General features: G+C 38.0%; 1 protein-coding gene across 8 annotated transcripts in view; it reads left to right on the forward strand.

Annotated features, from left to right (window-relative positions):
• Positions 1-24,865, forward strand: part of PDE4D (phosphodiesterase 4D) — a 1,277,424-nt gene that overhangs the window by 980,048 nt on the left and 272,511 nt on the right. Inside the window, exon 1 of one of the 8 annotated variants that reach the window (XM_032850091.1) lies at positions 23,036-23,107. The exons of the other annotated variants lie outside the window; for them this stretch is intronic. Coding sequence (XP_032705982.1) covers positions 23,043-23,107 — 65 coding nt within the window. The 5' untranslated portion in view covers positions 23,036-23,042. Of the gene's footprint in view, positions 1-23,035; positions 23,108-24,865 lie in introns of those variants that run through there. 8 annotated transcript variants of the gene reach the window in all.

The raw sequence follows: 24,865 nt of genomic DNA on the forward strand, positions 1-24,865 counted from the left end.
TCGAATAGCCAAAGGAATATTGAAAAAGCCAAAGTCGGTGGTGTCACAATTCCGGACTTCAAGCTCTATTACAAAGCTGTCATCATCAAGACAGTATGGTACTAGCACAAAAACAGACACATAGATCAATGGTACAGAACAGAGAGCCCAGAAATAGACCCTCAACTCTATGGTCAACTCATCTTCGACAAAGCAGGAAAGAATGTCCAGTGGAAAAAAGACAGCCTCTTCAATAAATGGTGTTGGGAAAATTGGACGCCATATGCAGAAAAATGAAATTGGATCATTTCCTTACACCACACACAAAAATAGACTCAAGATGGATGAAGGACCTCAATGTGAGAAAGGAATCCATCAAAATCCTTGAGGAGAACACAGGCAGCACCCTCTTCGACCTCAGCCGCAGCAACATCTTCCTAGGAACATCGCCAAAGGCAAGGGAAGCAAGGGCAAAAATGAACTATTGGGATTTTATCAAGATCAAAAGCTTTTGCACAGCCAAGGAAACAGTTAACAAAACCAAAAGACAACTGACAGAATGGGAGAAGATGTTTGCAAACGACATATCAGATAAAGGGCTAGTGTCCAAAATCTATAAAGAACTTAGCAAACTCAACACCCAAAGAACAAATAATCCAATCAAGAAATGGGCAGAAGACATGAACAGACATTTCTGCAAAGAAGACATCCAGATGGCCAACAGACACATGAAAAAGTGCTCCATATCACTCGGCATCAGGGAAATACAAATCAAAACCACAATGAGATATCACCTCACACCAGTCAGAATGGCTAAAATTAACAAGTCCGGAAATGACAGATGCTGGCGAGGATGCGGAGAAAGGGGAACCCTCCTACACTGTTGGTGGGAATGCAAGCTGGTGCAACCACTCTGGAAAACAACATGGAGGTTCCTCAAAACGTTGAAAATAGAACTACCCTATGACCCAGCAATTGCACTACTAGGTATTTACCCTAAAGATACAAACGTAGTGATCCGAAGGGGCACGTGCACCCAAGTGTTTATAGCAGCAATGTCTATAATAGCCAAACTATGGAAAGAACCTAGATGTCCATCAACAGATGAATGGATAAAGAAGAGGTGGTATATATACACAATGGAATACTATGCAGCCATCAAAAGAAATGAAATCTTGCCATTTGCAACGATGTGGATGGAACTAGAGGGTATCATGCTTAGTGAAATAAGTCAATCGGAGAAAGACAACTATCATATGATCTCCCTGATATGAAGGAGAGGAGATGCAACATGGGGGGTTAAGGGGGTAGGAGAAGAGTAAATGCAAGAAGGATTTTAAGAAGTTCTCTCCTAAGTCATTTCAGCAATAAGGCAAAAACAGAGGCCTGGAATGCCAAGGTTGGAGGCAACTTGAAAAGTTCCACCCACTCCTTAGGGCCTATGTTCTACCACAGGTTCGTTGTGGTCTTCTACTCAGATCTCCAACACCTCTCCTCTCATAAATTATCCCTCCCACCAACCATAAAGAGCCCATTCCAGTTTTGTTAAAAGGTTCTTGGTAACCCCAGTCTCTTCATCCACGTTTACCAGTGGGGTAGCATTTGATATTTTGCCGTCACCTCTTCCACCTTGTGTGCTCTTGGTCTCTGCCATGATTCACACATGAATCATGTCTAAGACGATCTTTTCTCTTTGAAATCTTCTGACTGTCCATTTCACGAGGTATTTTCCTTCTCCAATTTCTTATCATTATATGCATAATCTGTGTCATTAATACATTCGTCCACTTGCATCATATTTCCTGAGGGATTCCCATGTGCCAGGCGCTGCTGTAGTTGCTGGAGACTTAGGAAGAGACAACACAGGCAATGCTTGTGCTCACAGAACTTCTGGCCTAGAAGGTGAGAACTACAGTGGAGAATAAAAACCTTTCAGATATGAAAAGACCTACAAACTGTATAAAACAAGGTAATATTGTGTTTTTCATGAGCATATGTCTTTTACTGTCCATCTCTGTTTTTATTATAAACTCCCTGAAGCAATACTGTTTTTATTTATTCGTTTTTACCATGGTGACCCATAAATATCTACTGATCCATCTTCCTACGTGTGTGATACTCTTCTACGTAGATCCTATATGATCATTTGGGATTTATGTGAAGTTGGATTAAGTTGATAATGTCATATTACAGTAGCTATTGCAAGGAGGGACACATTTTACACTTGTGGGAGCCTTAGCCAATGTCACAGTTGGTGGATTTTCTTATTAGATTGTCACGGAGGTGTATACTTAGTTTCACTTTCAACTCTCTACCCTTTGCTTCCTTTGAAATCCTCTGCGATCCCGTAGTCCCTTAATTTCAATTGACCCCTCCCACCGCAACATATCAGGCCCCCATCTCTCCTGTAGAATGATCTGAAAGCTTAAATCACTTACTTAACATTTAATTTCACTTTCAACCCTGTGTTGATCTTTGTGATGGATATAAGGAAGTCTGAGTTCCCAGTTAATGAATGCTCTGAATAGAGTGCCCAACAATGACACATGATGACTCCAGTTAAGTGAAAAAGCTTCTGTTTATCAGCACAGAATTCTTCCCTTTGAATCACGTGGCAGCTGACCCTGTCTTACCTAGTGAATTTAATCTTTTCTTAACTGCTGGTATGTGCATGTGCGTGCATGCGTGCGCACATTTTACTGATCGGTTAGTGAACCAGTTTCTAAATTCATGTTTGGCAACATCAACATCAATTATATAAAGGAATAGCAGGGTCCAAAGAAGTTAGGCTTCTCCATACATCAACTTACAGCTACAAAATAAAGAATAATTTTAACTACGTTAGAGGGTTATTCTGAATATGGGAAAAGCAAATGTCCATAAAGAACCAAGTAGATAGTAGCATTGAATAAATGCTAGTTTTATTCCACCTTCTCTGGTTTCTGTAAACAAATACTCATTCAACTTGTCACTCAGATTTTGACTAATGATTAGCTAATGAGTAGCAATACAGTTTTGCTTTGTTTTGTTTTTAATTAAGTCACTAGGATTGGTTGGTTTTATGCATGGATGGAATAGGCATTTGACATTTCGTCACAATTCTCTAATTCAAACATTTCCTCATTAAAGGCCTGGAATGTTTATCATTGGAAATTCTACTGTGTTAGGTTATTGTTATTTACTATGTGTACTATTAAAATATAAATAGCTGATAGCCTGCTGATGCATTTGCTACTTCACATAAAGGAGTTTCTCAGAGATTAATAAAACAATAAATCAGTGAGTAGTCCTGAGCAGCGATGTAAAGAATGTCTGGTAACACCACCACCACCCGTGCCCCAGATTTATTTTGTTTGGCTTTACACTATTGGCCAGACAGATTTTTTCAGAGTTTCAGTTAGCACCAATATTTAAAATGGGAAGATGTCTCATAAAATTTCAAATTTCTCTTTACAAATGAGAAAAATTGGTCACATTGGGCTTTCATTCCTGAGGGATTATCCTACTATCTGAAACTCCTCAAATTGCTCAGTGATCCTTGGCCTTGCTTTCTCAGTGCCTTCTGAGAGAGGGGAAGAAAAAAAAAAAAAGTCAGGGAAGGATAATACTATTTTTATAGTTTCTGCTCATATTCATTTTTTTGGAATGCCTATCATTTTCTGTCAACATCTGATTTTTTTCTGGATTTCTATTAGCCTTTAGGGGTAACTACATGAAAATATCCAACAGTCAAAAAACCTACAACAAACTTTTTAACATTCTTAATGACAGTCACAAAATGCTATTTTTCATTTTATCCAAAAGTGTTCTATTAAACTGTTCCTAGTTTTTATCCTTAAAAGACACAGACAGTGTCTCCCCATCTAGAGCCATAAACACACTTGAAACATAGGAATCATAATAAAACAGCAGTGATCACTTTTATTCATTCCAGAATCCTAATAATGGAACAATAGGGGGACATCATCTTCTTTAATGGTAAATGTTAACATTTATTGAGGCCTTGACTGGTTGCTGGGCACTGTTTTAAGTATTTTACCTGTAACCTCTAATATAATTCTCCCAACCACCCTGATTATACCCATTTTACAACTGAAAAGACTGAGGCATAGAAAAGTTAATTAACGTGACTGGGGGTGGGGACCATGAGTGTGAGTGTTCCTAACCACTACTCGGTTGATACTGCTTTCTCTGTGCTCCAGCTTAGGCTTTTGGGATTTATTTAAAGATGAAAAATATCATTGTATCATCTCATCATTTGAGAAACAGAGGTAAGATCACCATTCTGGGTGATACCAAAGGTATAGCTCACACTGTGGCTTGTGTCAGTGGTAGTTTCCAGAGCTTGCAATGTATATCCTGCACGCACATGCGGTAGCCTTGCTCAAATCACCCCTCACACCAAGGACTTTTCCTCTTCATTCCTTTAAATGATTCTTAGTGAGAGGCGCCTGGGTGGCTCAGTCATTGAGCATCTGCCTTCGGCTCAGGTCATGATCCAAGAGTCCTGGGATGGACCCCCAAATCCTGGCTCCCGGCTCTGCCGGAAGCCTGCTTCTCCCTCTCCCACTCCCCTTGCTTGTGTTCTCTTTCTCTCTCTCTCTCTCAAATAAATAAATAAAATCTTTAAAAAAAATGATACTAGCTGTCCCTGGAAAATAGCTTCTACTTAGGTGTCTCCTCATGCTAGGAATCCAAGAGCAACATTAAGTTTCTACAGTTAGTTTTACATCATCTTAAGACTGCTGGGCAGTTCCTCAGGGGGAACTGAAATCCTCTGTATCTATTTCTTCTTCTTCCAGTCATGTCAAGAAATAGTTGAAGACAAAGTTCTCAGAAACAATCTCTGAGGAGTTGAAAGCAGGTGGCTTACAGGTTCTTTTCTCTGAGATGGACAAGTGGGGCAGTAACTTTTCCATGCCCTTGTAGAACTTAGTATAAAATGGTGATTCACCATCCTCCGGCAGAATGCATGGTGACCCAGTGTGTGCCCAGGCTGTGTGACTCCCATTGAGTGAGGAGAGTCGCTCAAGCACTAAAATTTGACCCAGTGGCCTCTGTTCACATGCACTGACCCAGTTACAAAAGGGTGAGAACTCCTCAGCATTTCTGAAGCCATATTATTTCCATTATAGGACTCTTTAAGACAACAACAACAATGGAGATAAAGAATTTGGTAATTGAAGCCTCTGTTGAATATCTCATGCTGTTTCAAAACACTTCATCCCAGTCATCCCTAGAAAATGAAGTCTACCTTGGAGGAAAAATATTGACCATCCTCACTGAGCCATCAAGCAGAATGGGAGTCAGAAAGTTTAAACTTAGGTACACCTATTTCACTTTGTGCAAAAATCTGTTCTTCATGTTTCGATTTTCTCTAATTGAGTAGAAATACAACCCTGATTGTATTTCTGGGACTGAGTGAAAATAAAATTGGCCCTCATGGGGGCTCTAATACTTCCTCCTCAGTTATGGGGACACTGCTGGGCCCCAGCAACTATCTTGGTTCACAGTCACTAATCAGGTATTTTAAAGGGCAATTTAACACATTATTTTGCCACAACCATGCAGCGATACTATTGTTTTAGTTTGGTCTTTCAAGTACCCAAACACTGGGTTTATTATCTTGCCATCTTATGTGTTCAGTTATTATGGAGAAAACCTTAAGGAGAGTAATATTTTTCTTCCCAGTTTACCTAAGAGGTTCTCAATAGTAGCACCGTGTCTCGTGCTTTTTCATCACCTCTGATATCTAGTATGAGCTAAATCATGAGTAAGTCCCTGTGGGGAATGCTCGATGCTTTACTTGGCCTCATTAGCAGGAAATAGTATACTACCTGGAAATATTCCACATGCCACCTTGCATGAATCACTTCTTACAAGAATTCCCTTTCCTCCCAGATCCCATTCTCTGGGGCCCTGTTGTCCATGGCACATATTATGGTCCTCAGTATTTAGAGCATTGGGCTTTTTTATGGGCCTAAGAAGATATGTGAGAATTGAAAAATGAAGCAATTGACTCCAAAATGTGACTGACTCCAAAAGGCAAAATTAAGATTAGAGTTTAATGATATAGTCAAAGTATAATCTGTCAACTTCAATAATTGTCAAACAAGTTATTCAGAAAAACCTTTAATACATTTGAGGAAAACTTGTGGGTTGACTTTTTGTCATCTTGCAGGTATTCTTGAGTATGCTGTGTGATTGCAGAGAAATTAGGGCTAATCATTAATTAAATGAATTTAATATTAACCAAGTAGTATTATCACTATTATTATTATTTTAACCAAGTAACTTTAAAATCAAAATTATAAAGATCCTTTCCAGATTTTTATAGCAAACATACTGTAGAATGTGAGAAGTGAGTCCATTTTAATTTGTTGGCTGTGATGGGAGGGGCTACAAAGGTGTTATATAACAGCCTTGCCTAAGCTACTACCTATTTGCACAATTGTTCCTTTTAAAATAACCTCTTAAATTTTTATTGTTATTTTTAAATGACTACATTTTAAATCAATTATAATTTAGAGTTACTATGAGGTAACTCTTTAGGAAAAGATTAACCATCAGTAGAGAAGTATTTGAGTCAGCCAGAGAATAACTTAGGTCTTGGGGGAATCTTACAGAATTGTCAGCTGAGGGGGCACCTGGGTGGCAGTCTTTTAAGCATCTGCCTTCATCTCAGGTCATGATCCCTGGGTCCTGGGATCGAGCCCCACCTTGTGGGTGTGTGTTGGGGGGTGGGGTCCCTGCTCAGCTGGGATCCTGCTTCTCCCTCTGCCCCTCCCCCCAACACTCCTGCTCTTTCTCTCAAATGAATAAATAAAATCTTAAAAAAAATTTAAAAAATTTTAAAAATTAAAGAAAGAATTATCAGTTGAATGAAGTTCAGCTCAAATTTCATGGACTTGGATGGGGAAAGTTTTGTATTCTCTACCCATATGGAATAACAATCTGCCCCGAAAGTACAAAGCATTTTGGCATTATTTCTTCCAGCTCATTTGCTTTTAGCTTTCCATAAAGCAGTACCTGACAGTTGTTAGCCTTAAGACTCAACTATTTTGCAAAAAGATCAAACAAAGCACTCTCTTTAAGAACACAGGGAACATACTAGAGTAGTTCCTCTGAAAATCCCAGTACTGTGTTGTTTGCAAGTATTTTTTTAGAGTTCACTGCATGCCTGGAATGAACAGCCTGTGTTTCTTCCTAGAAGATTACAGATTGATACACAAGGTCCGGTTAAATAGTGTCTAAGTTGCTTTCCTATCCCTTCTACAGGAGCTATGTGTCCTAAAAACAAAATTTAACTTTAAATATAATGTATCTACAGAAATTTTTCTTGGGTGAGGAAGGAAAAAGTAGGCTTAATTTTGAAAAAGGAATCAATATAGTAAAATAATGCATTTCTTTTTCTGAAGTTACTGTTGACTACCACATTTATTTATACTCATGCAATCGGGCATGTGAATACTTGAAATATTTGTAAGTCTTAGTTCCTAGAATGAAAATAATGATTAATTTCTAATGATTTCAGTGTCATGTCCACAAAAACAAAACTGTGGTCAGGGGTGGTAAGTGTATCCATCCTGTTGAATATGTCTCACAATTGCTTAAGCAAGTTAAAAAATAATTCTCCTTTTGAGATGCTGTTTACTTCTTGAGATCCTCTTTTTCCCCAAATGATGTTTGGCTTTTACAAAAGACAAATCTAAGTCCCAGCTTAAAGCCCTGAGCATGTTACTTAACTTCTTAGGAACTTTAGCTTCCTCAACTGAGGAAATTATAGTACCTATCTTATGAGTCTATTTTAAATATTAAATGACATGACATGTGTGCAGAGCCTCTTACCTTGTGCCTGGAATGTGATGAGGCTATTGTTTTTAGATTCCTTCCTCTGGAGCCAGAAGGCCTGAGATCTCTCTGGTCTGGTTCTCCCACTCCATTAGCTGGGCAAGTACTCTCTCTATACTTGAGTTCCGTCATCTGACAAATGAGTAGGTAAAAGCTTCACGTGATTAGCATACAAGTGAATGCGGTAACATGTGTAAAACATTCAGTGACTCCAAACAGGTTTTCAGAGCACTGGCCAGAATGTAGTTGTTCCCTTCAGAGGCATAGACATCTCATTCGTAGGCTGGCAGGTCTCCTGAATTGGGCAGATTTTATAAGATGCCATAAGCACTCTCCTATTTCCCTGCCAAATGTGGGGAAACTCTTCCTGGAAAAGTCATTCCTTTGAACTGAGCTTCCAAAAGGTCCCTAGGAGAATTCAAACACTCTCTGTGGGTTAAACAGTATATTACCTAATATTTTCTCCAGATTAAGGCTGTTTTTCCTAAATATTTAGGAAAGAACCTTCCTCTCTCTCCTTAACAGTAATGCTCAGGTCTGCTCAGAGCTTGCCAATGACTTTTCCCAGTGTATTTCTTACCCTGCTCCTTTTTCTTTGGGAAATAATTTTTATTGTAAGGATGTGGGAGCTCTGTTTTGGCAAAGAAGGTGTCAAGAGTAGCTCTCAGGGATAGAGGCTTATGAAAAAGAAAACAGACAAGACTCAATTTTTTGAAATTCCAGCCATGAAGCAAATGCCACAAAAGGACACAGGAAGAAAATCTGTGAAAGGCTTATCTACCACTGTTGACCAAAGATTTATTCTGTTGTTAAGCAAACACCCTGTGAGGCAGATACTGTGCTAGGTACTGTGAATACAAAGGTGAATAATTCCCTGTTTTCAGGGAACTCACATATCATGGAGGCCCAAGTGTCTCTTCGGAGCCTGGCAACTGGGAACACGTGGATGGGAAGCCATGATCCTGTCTCCTTAGCCAAACGAGAGGCTCACACTTGAGCATTCACCAGCACCCTGGTTGGAATTAGCAACAGCATCTAGAACTTTGCTTAGCCCAGGACACCTCATTCAAACTGCAAAGCAGTGAGACTAGGGGAGTTGACCCCTGAGTTAATCGCTGACCAAAAGAAGAGAGGAAAACGGAGAAAGAATAATGCTGCCAGAGAAGCATGTGCAAAGATCTGAAAGTGATAGCATGGGAGTGCAGATAAAGCAATGTTTTCTCATTCATCCTAAAACAACCCTGGGAGGAAGGGAGGCACATGTATTGTCCCATTTTTAATTTTATTTATTTAAAAAAGATTTTATTTATTTATTTGACACAGAGAGATCACAAGGAGGCAGAAAGGCAGGCAGAGAGAGGGAGGGAAGCAGGCTCCCCACTGAGGACCTTGGGATCATGACCTGAGCCAAAGGCAGAGGCTTTAACCCACTGAGCCACCCAGGCGCCCCTGTTGCATTTTTTAGAAGACAGTGTTGAGCCTTAATGAGATTAAGTTCTTTCTGAAGGTAACACAGCCAAAATCAGTGGCTGGCTGGGCAGTGACTAAGGAACTCCGATGTCCCTATGATTTCCAGCGTGTCCTGCCATACAGTGTGGATACATCACACCCAAGTGAATCACCATCATCATCTAAATTAACCCAAGATGTTCATAGATTGAATGAAGCCAAGGAGACAGAACTTGTAAGTTTGCCTTGGACTTACATGGCCTTTGCTGCTACCTGTGTTAGATCTTGAAGGAGGAGGAGAACATTTACTTGCAGAGAAGGGAGAAGAAGATGCAACACTCCCCAGGCAGGAGAAACAGCACAGGCAGATTCGGCGCAAGGCATGCGCTGTTACATGGCTGCCATACTAGGTTATGAAAAGTTAGTTATTAAGGGCCAGGCTGAATGACAAATTGCATCCAAATGGTAGAAGTTTTCATTTAACGCAAAGAGAAGGTGGCCCTGGATTCTATAAGGAATGGGAATCTCCTGAAGGTTTTTAAGCAGGGAGTTTAACATTTGAAGGCTTGTGTCTTTGCAAAATAACCCAGAGACAATGCAGACACTAAATCTTCAAAGTCTGAGTGGGGGGCGGGGAACCATTTACAATCCATTGTGTAAATGAAGTCAGTGGGTTGGGGGCAAAACTAAGATGAAAACACAAAATAATTTTTTTTAAGTCAAAGTATTGTTGTATCACATACTTCTCAGTTTTAAAACTGCTTTTCTCCATACTCACTGAACTTTCTTTTAAAATTTATCTTTAATAATACGTATTATTTATTGAGCCCTTAATATATGCCAAACACTCTGCCAAGGTTTTCGGTGTCTCATCCTATTTTATCTCTGTTTTATAGTGGAGGAAACTAGGGCTTGGACAGGCTAAGTAACTTGTTCAAGGTCAAAAAACTGGTCATTAGTGGAACTTGGGTTTGCATGCAGGCAGCCTGACACCAAAGGCCACTTTTTAACCTGATCCTGTATGCTCTCCATAATTAATATACATTATCTCAAAGAGCAGATCTTTTATATTAAAAAGAACTTATTTGTCATGTGGTCAAGGAGAAATTGCTTGTATTGCCCAGACTATTTTACCATTACTTTTAACATGGGCAGGAGAAAATGTTATCACATAAAAGTAAATTAAATGGGCCCAATGAAAGTTTGCTTTCTAATAAATCAGTTTTCGGCATTGTCTATTGCATCAGGCATTAAATTATCATTAGAGCACATTCTGTGTGTACTATAGTGCAGACTATTTCCCAAATCCTACTTTAATGAACACCTTCATTTGCTTCGCAATATTACAAAATGGTAATGTGGCAGTGTGATTTTTCCAGTTATCCTGTCTCATTCAAAAAAATCTAAAAATGATTTTTATAAATACAATTTAATTTTAGAATATTACTTTATCTCTTGGGTTAGGTATAGTTAGGAACCACTTGATTTAACATTGGGGTTATTATAAATTTGAAATCGGAATTAAAGTTTTTGCTTTTTCAAATATATATTTTTTTATTTATTCATTTGCTAGAGACAGAGGGAGAGCACAACTGCAGGAGGGGCAAAGGGAAAAGAAACTCGGGACTCAATCCCAGGGTCCTGGGATCATGACCCAAGCTGAAGGCAATCTGTTAACTGACTGAGCCACCTAGGAGCCCCTCAGAACTAAAGTTCTGACATGGCTGACTGATAACGTTTGTATATATTGAAACAAAATAACAGATAAAGGGATGATTTAAAAGGAAACACACCAGATGTTGGTCAAGGCCGATATTTTTGTTCTCGGTTTTGTCTGTGACTATGTAATAGCAAGCAATACTTTATAAAGAATCAGTGCTGAATAAACAAGTACATTGATTTCTTGAGGTGAGAATTGTTGTCTTAAACTTTTTTTCTAATGCTTTTTCTCTTTAAGAATGAGACATCTAGAATAAGACTTGCTATCAGATTTTAAATCTACCATTAAAATTTAATCTTCCTGATTCCTCTTATGTGAGGTATCTAGAGTGATCAAATTTAAAGAAACAGAAAGTAGAATAGTGGCTGTCAGATGCTGGGGCAGGTGGGGAATAGAGAGTTAATTGTTTAATGGGTACAGAGTTTCAGTTTGGTAAAATGAGAAAGTTCTGGAGATGGATGGTGGTTATGGTTATACAACAAATGTGAATGTATTTAATGCCATTGAACCGTACCTAAAAAGGATTAAAATGTTAAATTTTATGTTACATATATTTTACTACAACAAAAAATAATCTTGACCCATGACTTATAGAGAACCAAAATGTATTTAGTCATTTGATAAAAAGAATTTTTAATACTTGGGCTTTGATAGACATAGCCAATTCCTTTATTTTAAAGTAAAACGTATAGATTTTTAACTTATAAATGGTGGATAAAAGACTTCCCTGCTCCATTTTTTGCTAAAAACATCACCCAAATCAGTAATTAGTACAAGAAACAAGAAAGTAGAGCCCATATTTGCGGAAACTAGGAGCTATGTGTAACTGCAAGCCATGATGAATAAAGATAGAAGTGGATGGACAAGTGGCCAATGAGTTAACCAAATAAGGGTAAAATACTGAAGACAAGTAAGCTGAGCTGCCCCCAGGACCCCAGGAAGTACTTTGGGAGATGAGCAAACTCTGAAAATAGGGAATATATAAAAGTATGTATAACATATACTTATCTGCTAGCCCTCACTCTTTCTCAGTATATTTACTATACCTCACATCCCTCCTAACAAAAGACAGATCGTCTGGAATAATGGGCAGAGGGCAGAAAGAGGGATGACTATGCAAACAGAAGGATTAAATGAACATCTGCAAACTGATTAGCAAGCTCTCAGTTCCCTTCTCTGCCCACACCAAAATGTGAACAGGCAGATCTATATCCATCTTTAAAAAAACCAAGCTACCCCACAAGAAGGAATCTTCCAGTGATATCTGGGGTGCCCAGGTAGAATGCTTGCTCCCAGGGCACAAGCCCCACCTGTGCACCCAGAGCTTCCCATCACCTTTCTAGGGCCCACCTCCATTTATGAATTTGGGTCAGGGATCAATGCAGGAGTTTGAGGATCCTGCTCTTATCACTATTTGCATTTCTTGAACAACATTCAAATATTTAGTTAAAAGTGAGGTTAAATTTGCACAGATACATTTGAGAATCAAAAAGAACCTGAAGAGGGGCACCTGGGCGGCTCAGTGGGTTAAAGCCTCTGCCTTCGGCTCAGGTCATGATCCCAAGGTCCTAGGATCAAGCCCCACATTGAGCTCTCTGCTTGGCGGGGAGCCTGCTTCTCTTCCTCTCTCTGCCTGCCTCTCTGCCTGCTTGTGATCTCTGTCTGTCAAATAAATAAATAAAATCTTTAAAAAAAAAAAAAAAAGAAGACAGTATCATGCAAGTGTGGCAAATGGCAGAGAACATTTATAATGATGAAGATCCTGAGGGAAGCATGGATCCAGAAAGACAAGCGTCCTAGATATGTCTGCACTTCTTGTGATTTTAGACTCCCCTTTTTTACCCTCTCAACCCTGAGATTGATTTAGCGCTTGTTTTGAGACACAGACTTTGTTTGGCTATCCCTCTATGCTAGGTACCGTCAACAATCTTACTAGCCTAAACAGAGGGAGTTTTCTAAATATTAACAGGGGGACTTGATTCAGTAAAGGCACAGACTTATATTTACATTTTCTTCAGGAATTTTCTAGAAACAAAGGTCTAAAGTAGCCACAGAAAGGGGAATATTGTGTGTGGTTATTTTTCTTCTTCGTCTATATCCCCAAGTTTTTCAGACTCCTTTAAGTAAAGGCTAAAGTGAGGAAGGAGTAGAGACAAGTGAGGTAGGTGTCTGAGCCATGAAGTATAAATAACAAAAGATGCCATTTTTCTTCAGGAAACGGGGGAGATTCAAGTCATATAAATTCCTATTCTAACATTTTCACACCTGACTTTCCAGTATGCACATTTTCCTATGTAAATCAGTCTCCTCTGTTTCTTCAGTTAAGTCAAAACTATGTGTTCCTCTTTCCCCATATATTTTTGCTTGTTAGTGTATTTCTTGAGCTGTTTTCATATTTCTTTCCTTTCTGTGAAATGGTTTTTAAAAAAAAAAAAAACTTGGGACCACCAATTTGTAAAGATGTATGTTTTTACCTGACGGTTATACCACAGGTAGACTGTCCAGTTGAGTTGAGAAGAGTGACTTGATCATTTGTATTTGTTTTTAAAATTAAATTAATCCTGGATTTAAAAAAAAAAAAGATGATTTTCTGCCCTTTTAGTAGAAAATGTAATTTGTTGACAAAGGTTTAAATCCATACATTATCAGAGGTCTCACATATTTTACCTTTTAAAGTGATGATTTGTTAGCCAGTATTACCTAATGAGGCATCAAAATACCATCTGTTGTGTAGGTAACAGCAGAACACCACTACCCATGTAATGAGTATGGCTGAAGACCTTATCACATTTTATGGCTAACGGACTTGACAAAATGTTATATATACCTTCATCATAGTCTTTATGAACCTAAAAATTAGAAACAAGGACTGTGAGCTAGATAATTTAATCCTGGATATCTTTAAAACTCTAAAATTTGCTGGCTATTAAATATGTCTATTGTTATACCTGTAACATACACACTATTTTTAATGGATCTTTACTCATTGCCACTGCCTAGCTGGAAGGGGATAGTAGCTTATTAACTGTATCAAACAACAGAGTAGCTATTTTTAATCTCCTACCTTCTTCCTCCCATCATCCATGGGCCCACACCCACCCCCATACACCCACCTCCCTCCCATTCAACACACCAGATACATCTGGATACAAGTACTTTTTCTGCCTCCAGTGATAAGACTGTGAACAAATCATTGGTTTTATTTACTCATAAAATTAGTATTATAACACCTAACTTGTAGAGTTGTTGATATAAATAAATAATAAAGTATATCTCATATATTTAGCAGGTGATTAGTAAATAAAAGTGATTATTATTATTTTTGGGTGCAAAAGCTTCACTGTTCTTTTCTTAAATTTATTTTATTTCCCTTACCTCAGGAGGAAAGCTTTATTGTTTTTAATTAATTTTTAAATACAGATTTAATATTTAATCAGTGCAGAATGATTTAGTTTTCCCATGTCTTTTTTTTTTTTAATTCTTTATTTAAATTCAATTTAGTTAACCTATACTGTATTACTAGTTTCAGGAGTAGAGTTTAGTGATTCATCAGTTGCATATAGCACCCAGTACTCATTACATCACATGCCCTCCTTAATGCCCATCACCCAATTATCCCTTCCCCCAATCCACCTCCCCACCAGCAACCCTCAGTTTGTTCCCTAGAGTTCAGTGCTCCTTAAGAGTTTGCCTCCCTATTTTCATCTTATTTTATTTTTCCTTCCCTTCCCCTATGTTCACCTGTTTTATTTTTTCAATTTTTAAGGGATTTGCCTATGTTGCTTAAATTTCCAAATTCATCAGGATAATCTTGTTCATAATCTATTTTCATTATTTTTTACGTCTGTAGGAATCGATACTGATAATTTGTGTTTTCTCAATTTAGTTATTGATCAGAATTGCTAGGTGTGTGTCAGTTTATTATTCTTTATAAGGAACCAGCTTTGGCTATGATGATTCTCTCTTTTATATGCATTTTTTGTATGTCACTGTTTTGTACTCTGTTTACTTTTTATTCTGTTAGAGTTTAATTTCTTGATATTATATCAAGTAAAATGTCAGTCTTCCTCCTTTTTACCCCAGCTGTATTGAAGTATAAATGATGAATGAAATTACATATATTTAAATTGAAGTGTACAATACAATGATTTTTGATATACAAATACGTTATGAAGTGATTATCACAATCAGGGTATTTAATATACCTGTCACCTCACATAGCTAACTATTTTTGGGGGGAAGGGGCTTAAAATGCCTAAGATTGGGGCCCCTGGTGGCTCAGTGGGTTAAGCCTCTATCTTCTGCTCAGGTCGTGATCTCGTGGTCCTGGTATCCAGCCCTGCATCGGGGGGGCGGCGGGGGTGGAGGGGTGTCTCTGCTCAGCAGGGAGCCTGCTTCTCCTTCTCTCTCTGTCTGCTTCTCTGCCTACTTGTGACCTCTCTCTCTCTGTCAGATAAATAAATAAAATCTTTAAAAAAAACATTAAAAAATTAAAATGCCCAAGATCTACTGTCTTAGCAAACTGCAAATATCCAGTACAGTATTAACTATAGTCACCATATTGTACATTAGATGTGTAGAACACTGAAGTCTTGTATGCTTTGACCAGCATCCCCCTGTCCCTGTTTCCCACACACCCCCAGTTCCTGGTATTCAGCTTTTCATTTCTAACAGTTTTTGACTTTTCCTTTTTTCTTTTAGATTATACATATATGTTGTCACAAATGACATGATCTCTTCTTTCTCATAGCCACGTAATATTCCATTATATATAAACCCACTTACACATACATATATAGACATAAATGTATATACATATATATGTAATGGAATAGTATTATATATATTTTTATATATGATACATATATAAATATACTACATTGTCTTTATCCACTCATCCATCCACTAACACCAGGGTTGTTTTCATATCTTGGGTATTGTGAATATTGCTGCAGTGAACATGGGAGTGCTGTATCTCTTTGAGATACTGATTTTATTTATTTATTTATTTATTTATTTATTTATGGATGTTGAATCAGTAGTGGGATTGCTGGATCTGTTAGCTCTATTTTTAATTTTTTGAGGAACCTCCATACTGTTTTCCATGCGGTTGCACCAATTTACATTCACTTCACCAGTGTACAAGGGTTCACTTTTCTCCACATCCTAGCAAGCACTAGTCTCCAGTCTTTTCGAGAAAAGATGTACTAATATATGTGAGCTGGTATCTTATTGTGGTTTTGATTTGCATTACTATGATTAATGATGTTGAATACCTTTTCATATACATATCTGCCGATTATACATCTTGGAAAAATGTGTACCCAGGTCTTTGCCTATGTTTTAATTGTATTATTTGGATTTTTTTTTGCTATTACGTTGTCTAGATTCCTTGTACACTTTGGATATTTTTTTTTTAAGATTTTATTTATTTATTTGAAAGAGAGGCAGTGAGAGAGAGCATGAGCGAGGAGAAGGTCAGAGGGAGAAGCAGACTCCCCGTGGAGCTGGGAGCCTGATGCGGGACTCGATCCCGGGACTCCGAGATCATGACCTGAGCTGAAAGCAGTCGTCCAACCAACTGAGCCACCCAGGCGTCCCTACACTTTGGATACTTACCCCTTCACAGATATGTGGTTTGCAAAAGAATGTCTTTACCTATTCCATAGGTTGCCCTTTGATATTTGTGATATTGTGATTTATGAGAAATATATATTTAGTTATTCAAATGAACAAAATGTATTTTTCATATATACTTAGTCTTAATCCACTGGTTCCAGGTACTCAGCTCCTGGAGTCCTTGAATTCCCTGTGATAATAACAATGAAAGTATCCTATGGTAAGCTAATACAGTGACTTTGGGAAAGCACTAGGTAACCCAAGGATGGGAACTGGTTGCCAGGGGAACCAACCTGGATAAGAGGGTTAGAACTTTCAGTCCCACCTAAAAGAGGAGCTGAAGGTTGAATCAGTCGTCAGTGATCTGTGACCACTCCATAAAAACCCAAAACGATTGGGTTCAGAAAGCTACTAGGTTGGTGAACATGTGGAGAAGGGGCAGAGTGGCTAAAGGGAAAAGAACCAGAAAGCTCTGCTCCTTTTCCCACACTTTGCCCTGTGCACCTCTTCCAACTGACTGGCTGTTCCTGAATTATGCTTTTATAATAAATTGAAAATTTAGTCAGTAAATAAGTTTCATAAGTTCTGGGAGACATTCTAGCAAATAGCAAATTAATTGAACACAAGGAGGGTATCAAAGAGGGGGTAATCTCTGATTTATAGCTGCTTCAGATAACAGCTGATTCTGAGGAAGGGGTTGTGGGAACTGCCAATCTATAGCTGGTTGTTCAGAAAAACGCATTTACAACTCAGGCTTGTGACTAGCATCTGAAGGGGAGAGAGTGCATTTTTTTTTTTAAGATTTTTTTTAAGATTGATTTGACAGAGAGAAAGCAAGAGAGGGAGCACAAGCAGGGGGAGTGGAAAAGGGAGAAGCAGACTTCCTGCAGAGCAGGGAGCCTGATGCAGGGCTCTATCCCAGGACCCTGGGATCATGACCTGAGCAGATGCTTAAGGACTAATCCACCCAGGTGCCTGGAGGTAATGCATTCTTATGGGACAGTGCCCTTAACCTCTGGAATCTGAAGCCTTGAGTAGATAGTGGTCGTAATTGATTTGAATTCTGAGACAGTTTAGTGGTGTCAAAAGAATTGCTTGGGGGCACCTGGGTGGCTCAGTGGGTTGGGTCCTCTGCCTTCGGCTCAGGTCATGATCCCAGGGTCCTGGGATCGAGCCCCACGTCGGCTCTCTGCTCGGCGGAGAGCCTGCTTCCTCCTCTCTCTCTGCCTGCCTCTCTGTCTACTTGTGATCTCTATCTGTCAAATAAATAAATAAAAATAAAATCTTAAAAAAAAAAAGAAAAGAATTGCTTGTTGGTAGGGGGAAGTCCACTTCCCCCGCAGACACACATACATGTTAGAATTGGGTACAAAACCAAAATAATTTTGATGGCTTCCTTTGTGAAGAAACTTTTTAGTTTGATGTAAAGATTCATTGCAATTCCTATCAAAATCCTGACGGCATTTTTCACAAAAATAGAAAAAAAAATCTTAAAATTCATACAACCATGAAAGATCATAAACAGCCAAAGCAATCTTGAGAAAGGATAAAGCTGGAGGCATCATACTTCTGATTTCAAACCATATTACAAAGCTCTAGTAACCCAAACAGTATGGTACTAACATAAAAAAAGATTTATAGATCAATGCAACAGAATAAGAAGTCCAGAAGTAAAGCTGTGCATCTATGGGTCAGTTAATTTCCAACAAAGGAGCCAAGAACATACAATGGGGCAAGGATGGTCTTGCCAATAAATGGTGTGGGAAAACTGCATATCCACATGAAAAAGAATGAAAGTGGATCCTCATCTTTTATCACTCACAAAATTTAACCCTAAATGAATTAAAGACTTAAATATGAGGCTTGAAACTATAAGAAAGAAACTCTTAGAAAAAAAACAAGGGGGAAACTCCTTAATGTTGGTCTTGGCGATGATTTTTTTGGATATGACAACAAAAGAAAAATTAATATGTGTGGGACATAAAAATCATGATGATTATGATTCTGACCTAATGTTTTACAAAAGATGTAGAAAATCCAAAGGTCAGAAGCTTCAAAAAAAATACTCTGGGCTTTTCCTCAGGAATGAGGGAATTTAACTCCAAGGAGGTTCACACATATAGGAAGGTCCTTGAATCCAACTGTTTACTTAGTGAGTGTAATAAGATGAGAAACTGCTTGAATCTGCCTGAAGTTCCCCTCCAGATAAGAAAAATACCACATTATTTCTCAATTATGAGGAAATGATACAAGACTTCAAAGTGACTTGTTCTTAGGAATGTTAACGTTCAGTATAGAATACCAGGAAACTTTAAAAACTGCAGCTCTGTGGTTACTTTTCCCAAAATGTTATTTGACATAATCTGCCATGCTGAATTTAAGTGCATTTGACAGGCTTGAATGTTCTGTTCATTCATAATGTGATTCTCCAAGATTTGCCCATGACAGATTGGAAAGTATAGAGTATCTAACTGTAATCTGAAAATAAGAGTTGACTCAGAGAAGATTTCAAAATGGGCAGAGTATTTCAAAGTAATAAAATCTGAGAGAAGTTGCATTGCATGGTAAAATCATTCCTTAACATCTCATTTAATTGGTTCCAGTTAAAGCTTCATTATTTAGTTCTTGGCACTTGGTAAATATTGTTAGTCCCATGTCCCATGCTCACCATTAAATGATAAGAGAAAGGGAAATCATATTTTAAGGTGCATCTAATTTACTTATATGCAATTGGTGTTTTCCACATGAGTGTTACCCATATTGTATTATGGACATCATTAGGGGTATGAGAGAGATTTTAGGTGGTATTTGGACTCTCTCTCTCTCTCTCTCTCTCTCTCTTTTTCTTTCAATTAATACTTGCGTGGCGGGGGTGGGAATAACCAACATATCAAACACATATACCAAGTAAGTATAAGGTTATCTTTTAAATCTAAATTATTTGAGTTAAAAATTGCATCAGTGAAGAAAAATATCAAGTACGTAATGGTATAGATTGTGTGCCAATATGATAAAACTTGTGGAAATCATGTACAAATGACTGAAGCTCAGGAAACATCATATTACACAGTGGTTTAATTCAACAGAAATACAGATAGATGACTCAAAGGAACTTGTACATCTGAGGTCCATTGAAATGTTGTGGTGACAATAGTCAAATAGAAATCCAAATAACATTATATAATTGAATACATTGCGTGAAAGCTAGGAAGAATAGCAGCTTCTGGATCAAATATATATCCTCCAGCCTCTTTAGACAAGAGCCATATGGTACCTAATGTTCAGTCATCCTAGGTTCCAACATTTTTGTTAGTTTGTATAATATATACTGTTTACTAACAGGAATTTGGGGGCAGCGCCCTATCTGCTTCATTCTGAGAAGCATTTCAGAGGAAAACAGACACAACAATCCGATTACTAAACATTATTTTAGAAACGGACATGTGAAAAACTGACTTAGAGTGGAGAAGACACTGCAATATTGAATGAGTACTGTTAGTTTTTTAATCTGTCACTACCTTAAATATTACAACTAGAAGTAAAATAAAAATTCAAGTCTCAGTAGCCTGATGGTACTGTGCATCTTTCTTTCTCTGTGAGCAACCTTGTCACCTGTCCAAGAAGCTCTGAGTGTTCTGGTTAGTTGAGATACCCCACTTCATTTTGTCTTCTTTGGGCACAAGGATGATATATTTGTCATTATAGGACTATTATTCAGTGTTTAGGAGCTACCCAATAAGTGGGTTAGGATTTTCAGAGATAGACACTTAGAATAAATATACAGAACACTGAGCAAGTACGTAAGGAAAAGCTCGTGGGGCAGCACTAATCTCTGATGTGTATGTGACTTGAAGGGAATAACAGTGAGCTAAGAAATCTCACTGGGACAGAGAGCCTTCTGGGGGATGGTAAAATACAGGGCTGATTATTTCAGGAAAGCTTAACACACAACATTCAGACATTACATTCTGTGACCATTGACATTTTCTTGCTGAAATGGCAATCAGAGGCTATTTGATAGACCTTACACAGAAGAGAAGGGTGCTTCATGTAAATAATAGTAATTGCTTACTTGTACTCTGTTCTTTTATTTCCCACGTTAAAATTCTGAGGAGATAGAAGATAAATCTCCTCCTGGAACCACCCCCCCAAATAAGTAATCTCATACACCTTCTTTTGAATTTCTAAAAATATGTGATTTGTTACCCTGCCTTCCAGTGCCAGAAATACACTAAGCATGAAACAGAACTGGGAATGTGACTCTCCCTGAGCAGTCATAGGAAAGTAATTTATTAGCATTTACCTTAAAAGGCCCGAGGGTCACTGAGAGGAGACAAAAATCACAACTGTACCTTGAAGTGTGACCAGGGGAGGAGCTGAAGATTTTGTTGCCGTAAGCAGCCCGGGCCCCTGGCAGGTTGCCTTACTACATTAATTTTCCAAATCCTTTGGGTGGGTCACAATTGCACTCCAACATCCTGCCTGCAAATGCTAAATAAATACCAAGTTCACGTCAGACTAGAGAACCAACGTACTAACTAATGTCATTTAAAGAATCAGAATCCTTAAATTATTTTCAGTCAATAATTCACATCCAAAATAACTGAAGTTGGCACACACTGAAGAATATATACCTCTGTGCTAATGTTTGATGGGGAATAGCTAAGGTGGTCAAATGTTCCTTCTCCTAGGAATAATTCAAATCAGTGTAGTTTATGTTTACTATAATAGAATAGTTTTCATTTCAGCTGTAGGAGGTGGGGCAGGGATTGGTCTTCACAATAGTAAGAGATGCTTCATTATAGTAAGAGCTTCATTCCTTACTCAGAGTGGTTAAGACTTAACAAATGCAGAACCTTCAGTGTACAGAGATCAGTAAAATTTGCATATGATTTTCAAAAAGAAATAAGGTTTATGGGGCGCCTGGGTGGCTCAGTGGGTTAAGCCTCTGCCTTCAGCTCAGGTCAAGATCTCAGGGTCCTGGGATCAAGTCCTGCACTGGGCTCTGCTTGGCAGGGAGCCTGCTTCCTCCTCTCTGTCTCTCTGCTTGCCTCTCTGCCTACTTGTGATCTCTGTCTGTCAAATAAATAAAATCTTAAAAAAAAAAAGAGAGAGAGAAATAAGGTTTAGAAAACATTGTGCAAGGAAAAGAGCCTTAGTACATGTAGCCACTTATCCAGCGGTAATATATTAGATTTTTCAGTTTAAACATTTCAGCGTGATCTGATGCAGCGATGCCTGCTACACTCTGTTTAATTTCCAAGAGGCAGTTTGCGTATCTACAACCTAATTCAAAGCATGACATTTCATTAAATAGGCTCAGAATAACAACTACTAAGCCCTCAAGTTCTCTTAACTACACTTCTAATGAGAAATTTTAGGGTCCGTGTGGGACTTTGAGAAAATCACCTTTTTGTTGAAGGGGAGATAAACATGTCGGTTGCAAAGGGGTGTGTTCCTCATAAACGTGGTCAGGGAATCTTACCCTGAATAACACAGACACCTCATTTCCCAGAGGAGGAAATAGTTTTATAAGTTTGGAGAGGTCTGTCTGCTTGGCTGGTTTGCAATCCTGATCCCTGGCGCTGGTCTGTCTGCCCCTTTGCTTTGTAAGTTTCAGCAATTGACGCTGCCCGGCTGGTTGCTGCTTTTTTTTTTTTTTTTTTGCCTCTCTCACTTCCCTGCGATGTTTTGAACTGCCTTCCTACAGACGTCACACAGCCCTTGAGGAATTGTTTCTGCCTGGCGAGATTGAATGATAGTTCTCATTCACAAAGGCTTGGAGTCAGATTCTAAGCAGGGGACACAGTGGAAATTGCATTCGCAGGTAAAGCACAGGGCCCTGCTGAAGTGTGGAGGGCTCTGTTCTCTCCCTGACTTCTTGGCTCTCCAGAGAAGAGTGTTTTCTTGTGGTCGCCCTGAAATGGAACTTCCCTGACAACTCTCTGGTGTTCAGTAACTTGCAGTCATTTTCTTTCCCTTTCACTCTACCTGAGTACTTTGAGTGTTGGAAACCTTTAAGAGAGATTTGCAGAAAAGACAAGATCAAGTGGCTCTTTTCACTGTGTTGGTTTTCCTTGTGACCAGATGAAGAATAGATTCAAAATTCAGTTCCTCCCTTGGCAATGCAAAACATAAAAGAAACTGTTCACTTCTGAACAGCCTGGTACTGGAGTAAATTCAGCATGAAAGAGGAAAGAGCTCCTGTGTCTTAGAAGCTTCCTTATGTTCTGGACTGGGGGCCTGAGCTGGACTCCGGGACATTTGGATTTCTTCAAGCAGCCTCCCTTGGAAATGGAATATATTTAAAATAATCTTTGTAGAAAGCCAGCTGAAATGTATTAATCAAAAGACTTGAAGACATTTTTCTTTTTCCTTTGTTTTTCTTTTTCTTTTTCTTTTTCTTTTTTCTTTTTTCCCCAAAATGAGCATTATTATGAAGCCAAGATCCCGGTCTACAAGTTCCTTAAGGACTACAGAGGCAGCTTGGTAATGTGCTTTTCTCTCATGCTTCTCCCCTTCTTTCCTTTTAAGATTGATGTAATACTTGAATCTTTAGTAATTGCTGATGAGGTTCAAGAGTTACATGGGACGTTAAGGCTTTGTAGGAAAGCACCGTATTAGGAACACTTTCATTGTCTATTTTGTGTTCATTTTTGTCTGTTCTAAAACAGGGATGCCCACATTTTTTTAACTCCATGAGGACTGCAGCGATTCTTTTGATGATAATTTTTAGGAAGGAAAGAAACTTGCATATATGTTGGGAGTTTAGAAGAAAACTTGTCATTTTTCACTGTCTGATTTGGTCTTGTTTTCTCATGTTTCTTGCCTGCTACAAGCAGGCTGGTAGTTGGCAGTCTTTATCATTGTGTTCAGAAGATATCTTGGATTTTAGCACAGATACGGATACGTTAGAGAAATTAATAATGTTATGTATCTTTAATCCTATGACTAACCTGAATTTAAGTATGTGGCTAAGTGTATATCAGGTTGCCAATCATTCAGTCATCTTGTATGTTTTATTTTATTAATAATGTTCCCCGGTCATGTTGGTTCGGAAACTTTAGTGTTTTCAGTCTAATGAAAAATATGTGTTTAAGATTATAAAAATTATTAATTCAGCCTAAAAACAAGTGTATAGGTAAAGATATAGTAAAAGTGAATTGCTTGATATTCAATACTTTATGAAACACAGCAATAAAGCAAATGTTTAATTTCTTAAAAAGTATCTTAATTTAAATTTATTCTAATATTTTAATCTACTATTTCCCCCGATTTGATTTGATATCCTCATAAGCAAATAGCCCTTAAGGGATAGTTCCCAATAAAGTGACTTCTGTGTCTAGATTAGTTATTGACAGAATACTTTTCAGAGGTTAATCTTATTTTGTTTATCTTAGTGCTTGATTATAAAAAAAATAAGCTCAGCTCTTTGAAATGGAAATAACTATGCTTCACTTAGGGGAAATAAAAGCAATAGAGGATGGGTGGTTAGGGATAGGATAGAAGTAGACAGGCAAAATCTACTATGTATTATATCAGCAGTCAAACACACATGCAAATATTCATATTTGTGTAAGGAAGTCAGCCCACTTTTATGTGGTTGGGTTATCAGTTGCTGTTACTGTCCTAGTGTTTCATAGGGGCCTAGAATTAAGAACTGTCCCTTCAGTAGTATTTCTTTGTTTTAAAACTATAGATGCAGGTTTTCTCTTATGTCACTTGTGATTCCTCTTAAAAGAATATATGTAAAAAAAATTGTTTTAAAAAATATATGCAATAAGTTCCTCCCTGAGCTTATTTAAAGAAAAGTTCGCATCTGCAAATTAATTTGTACAGTTCTTTTATGCCAAATAATGAATGCTGGGAAATACTTATAGTCCTTTTATTAATTACCATAGCTAATGTAAATCGCTGGCCAAAATAAATGGGTAATCAGAATTTATTAAATATATGCTTTTTATTCATCTGTGATTTCTGTCTTACCTATGTGAAAACTAATCTGATACTTGAATAAATAATATTTAATTAACCCATCCCCCTTTCTGCCTGAACTTCCAGGAGACTTAATTTTAAATTGCAGTTTCAATGGGTAATGATTGGTTCATTTGAGGTGTCTGGTAACATTGACATTCTTTACTCCTCTGAGGTTGACAGTGTATTTTTTTTTCCACAACTACTCTATTATTCTAAATTCTATAAGTTATTTTTCATAAATAAATATGGAGATAGTTCAAAATATATTTT

This window comes from Lontra canadensis, unplaced genomic scaffold (assembly GCF_010015895.1).
Source record: "Lontra canadensis isolate GAN:19392208 unplaced genomic scaffold, GSC_riverotter_1.0 scaffold4, whole genome shotgun sequence".
Classification (NCBI taxonomy): Eukaryota; Metazoa; Chordata; class Mammalia; order Carnivora; family Mustelidae; genus Lontra; species Lontra canadensis.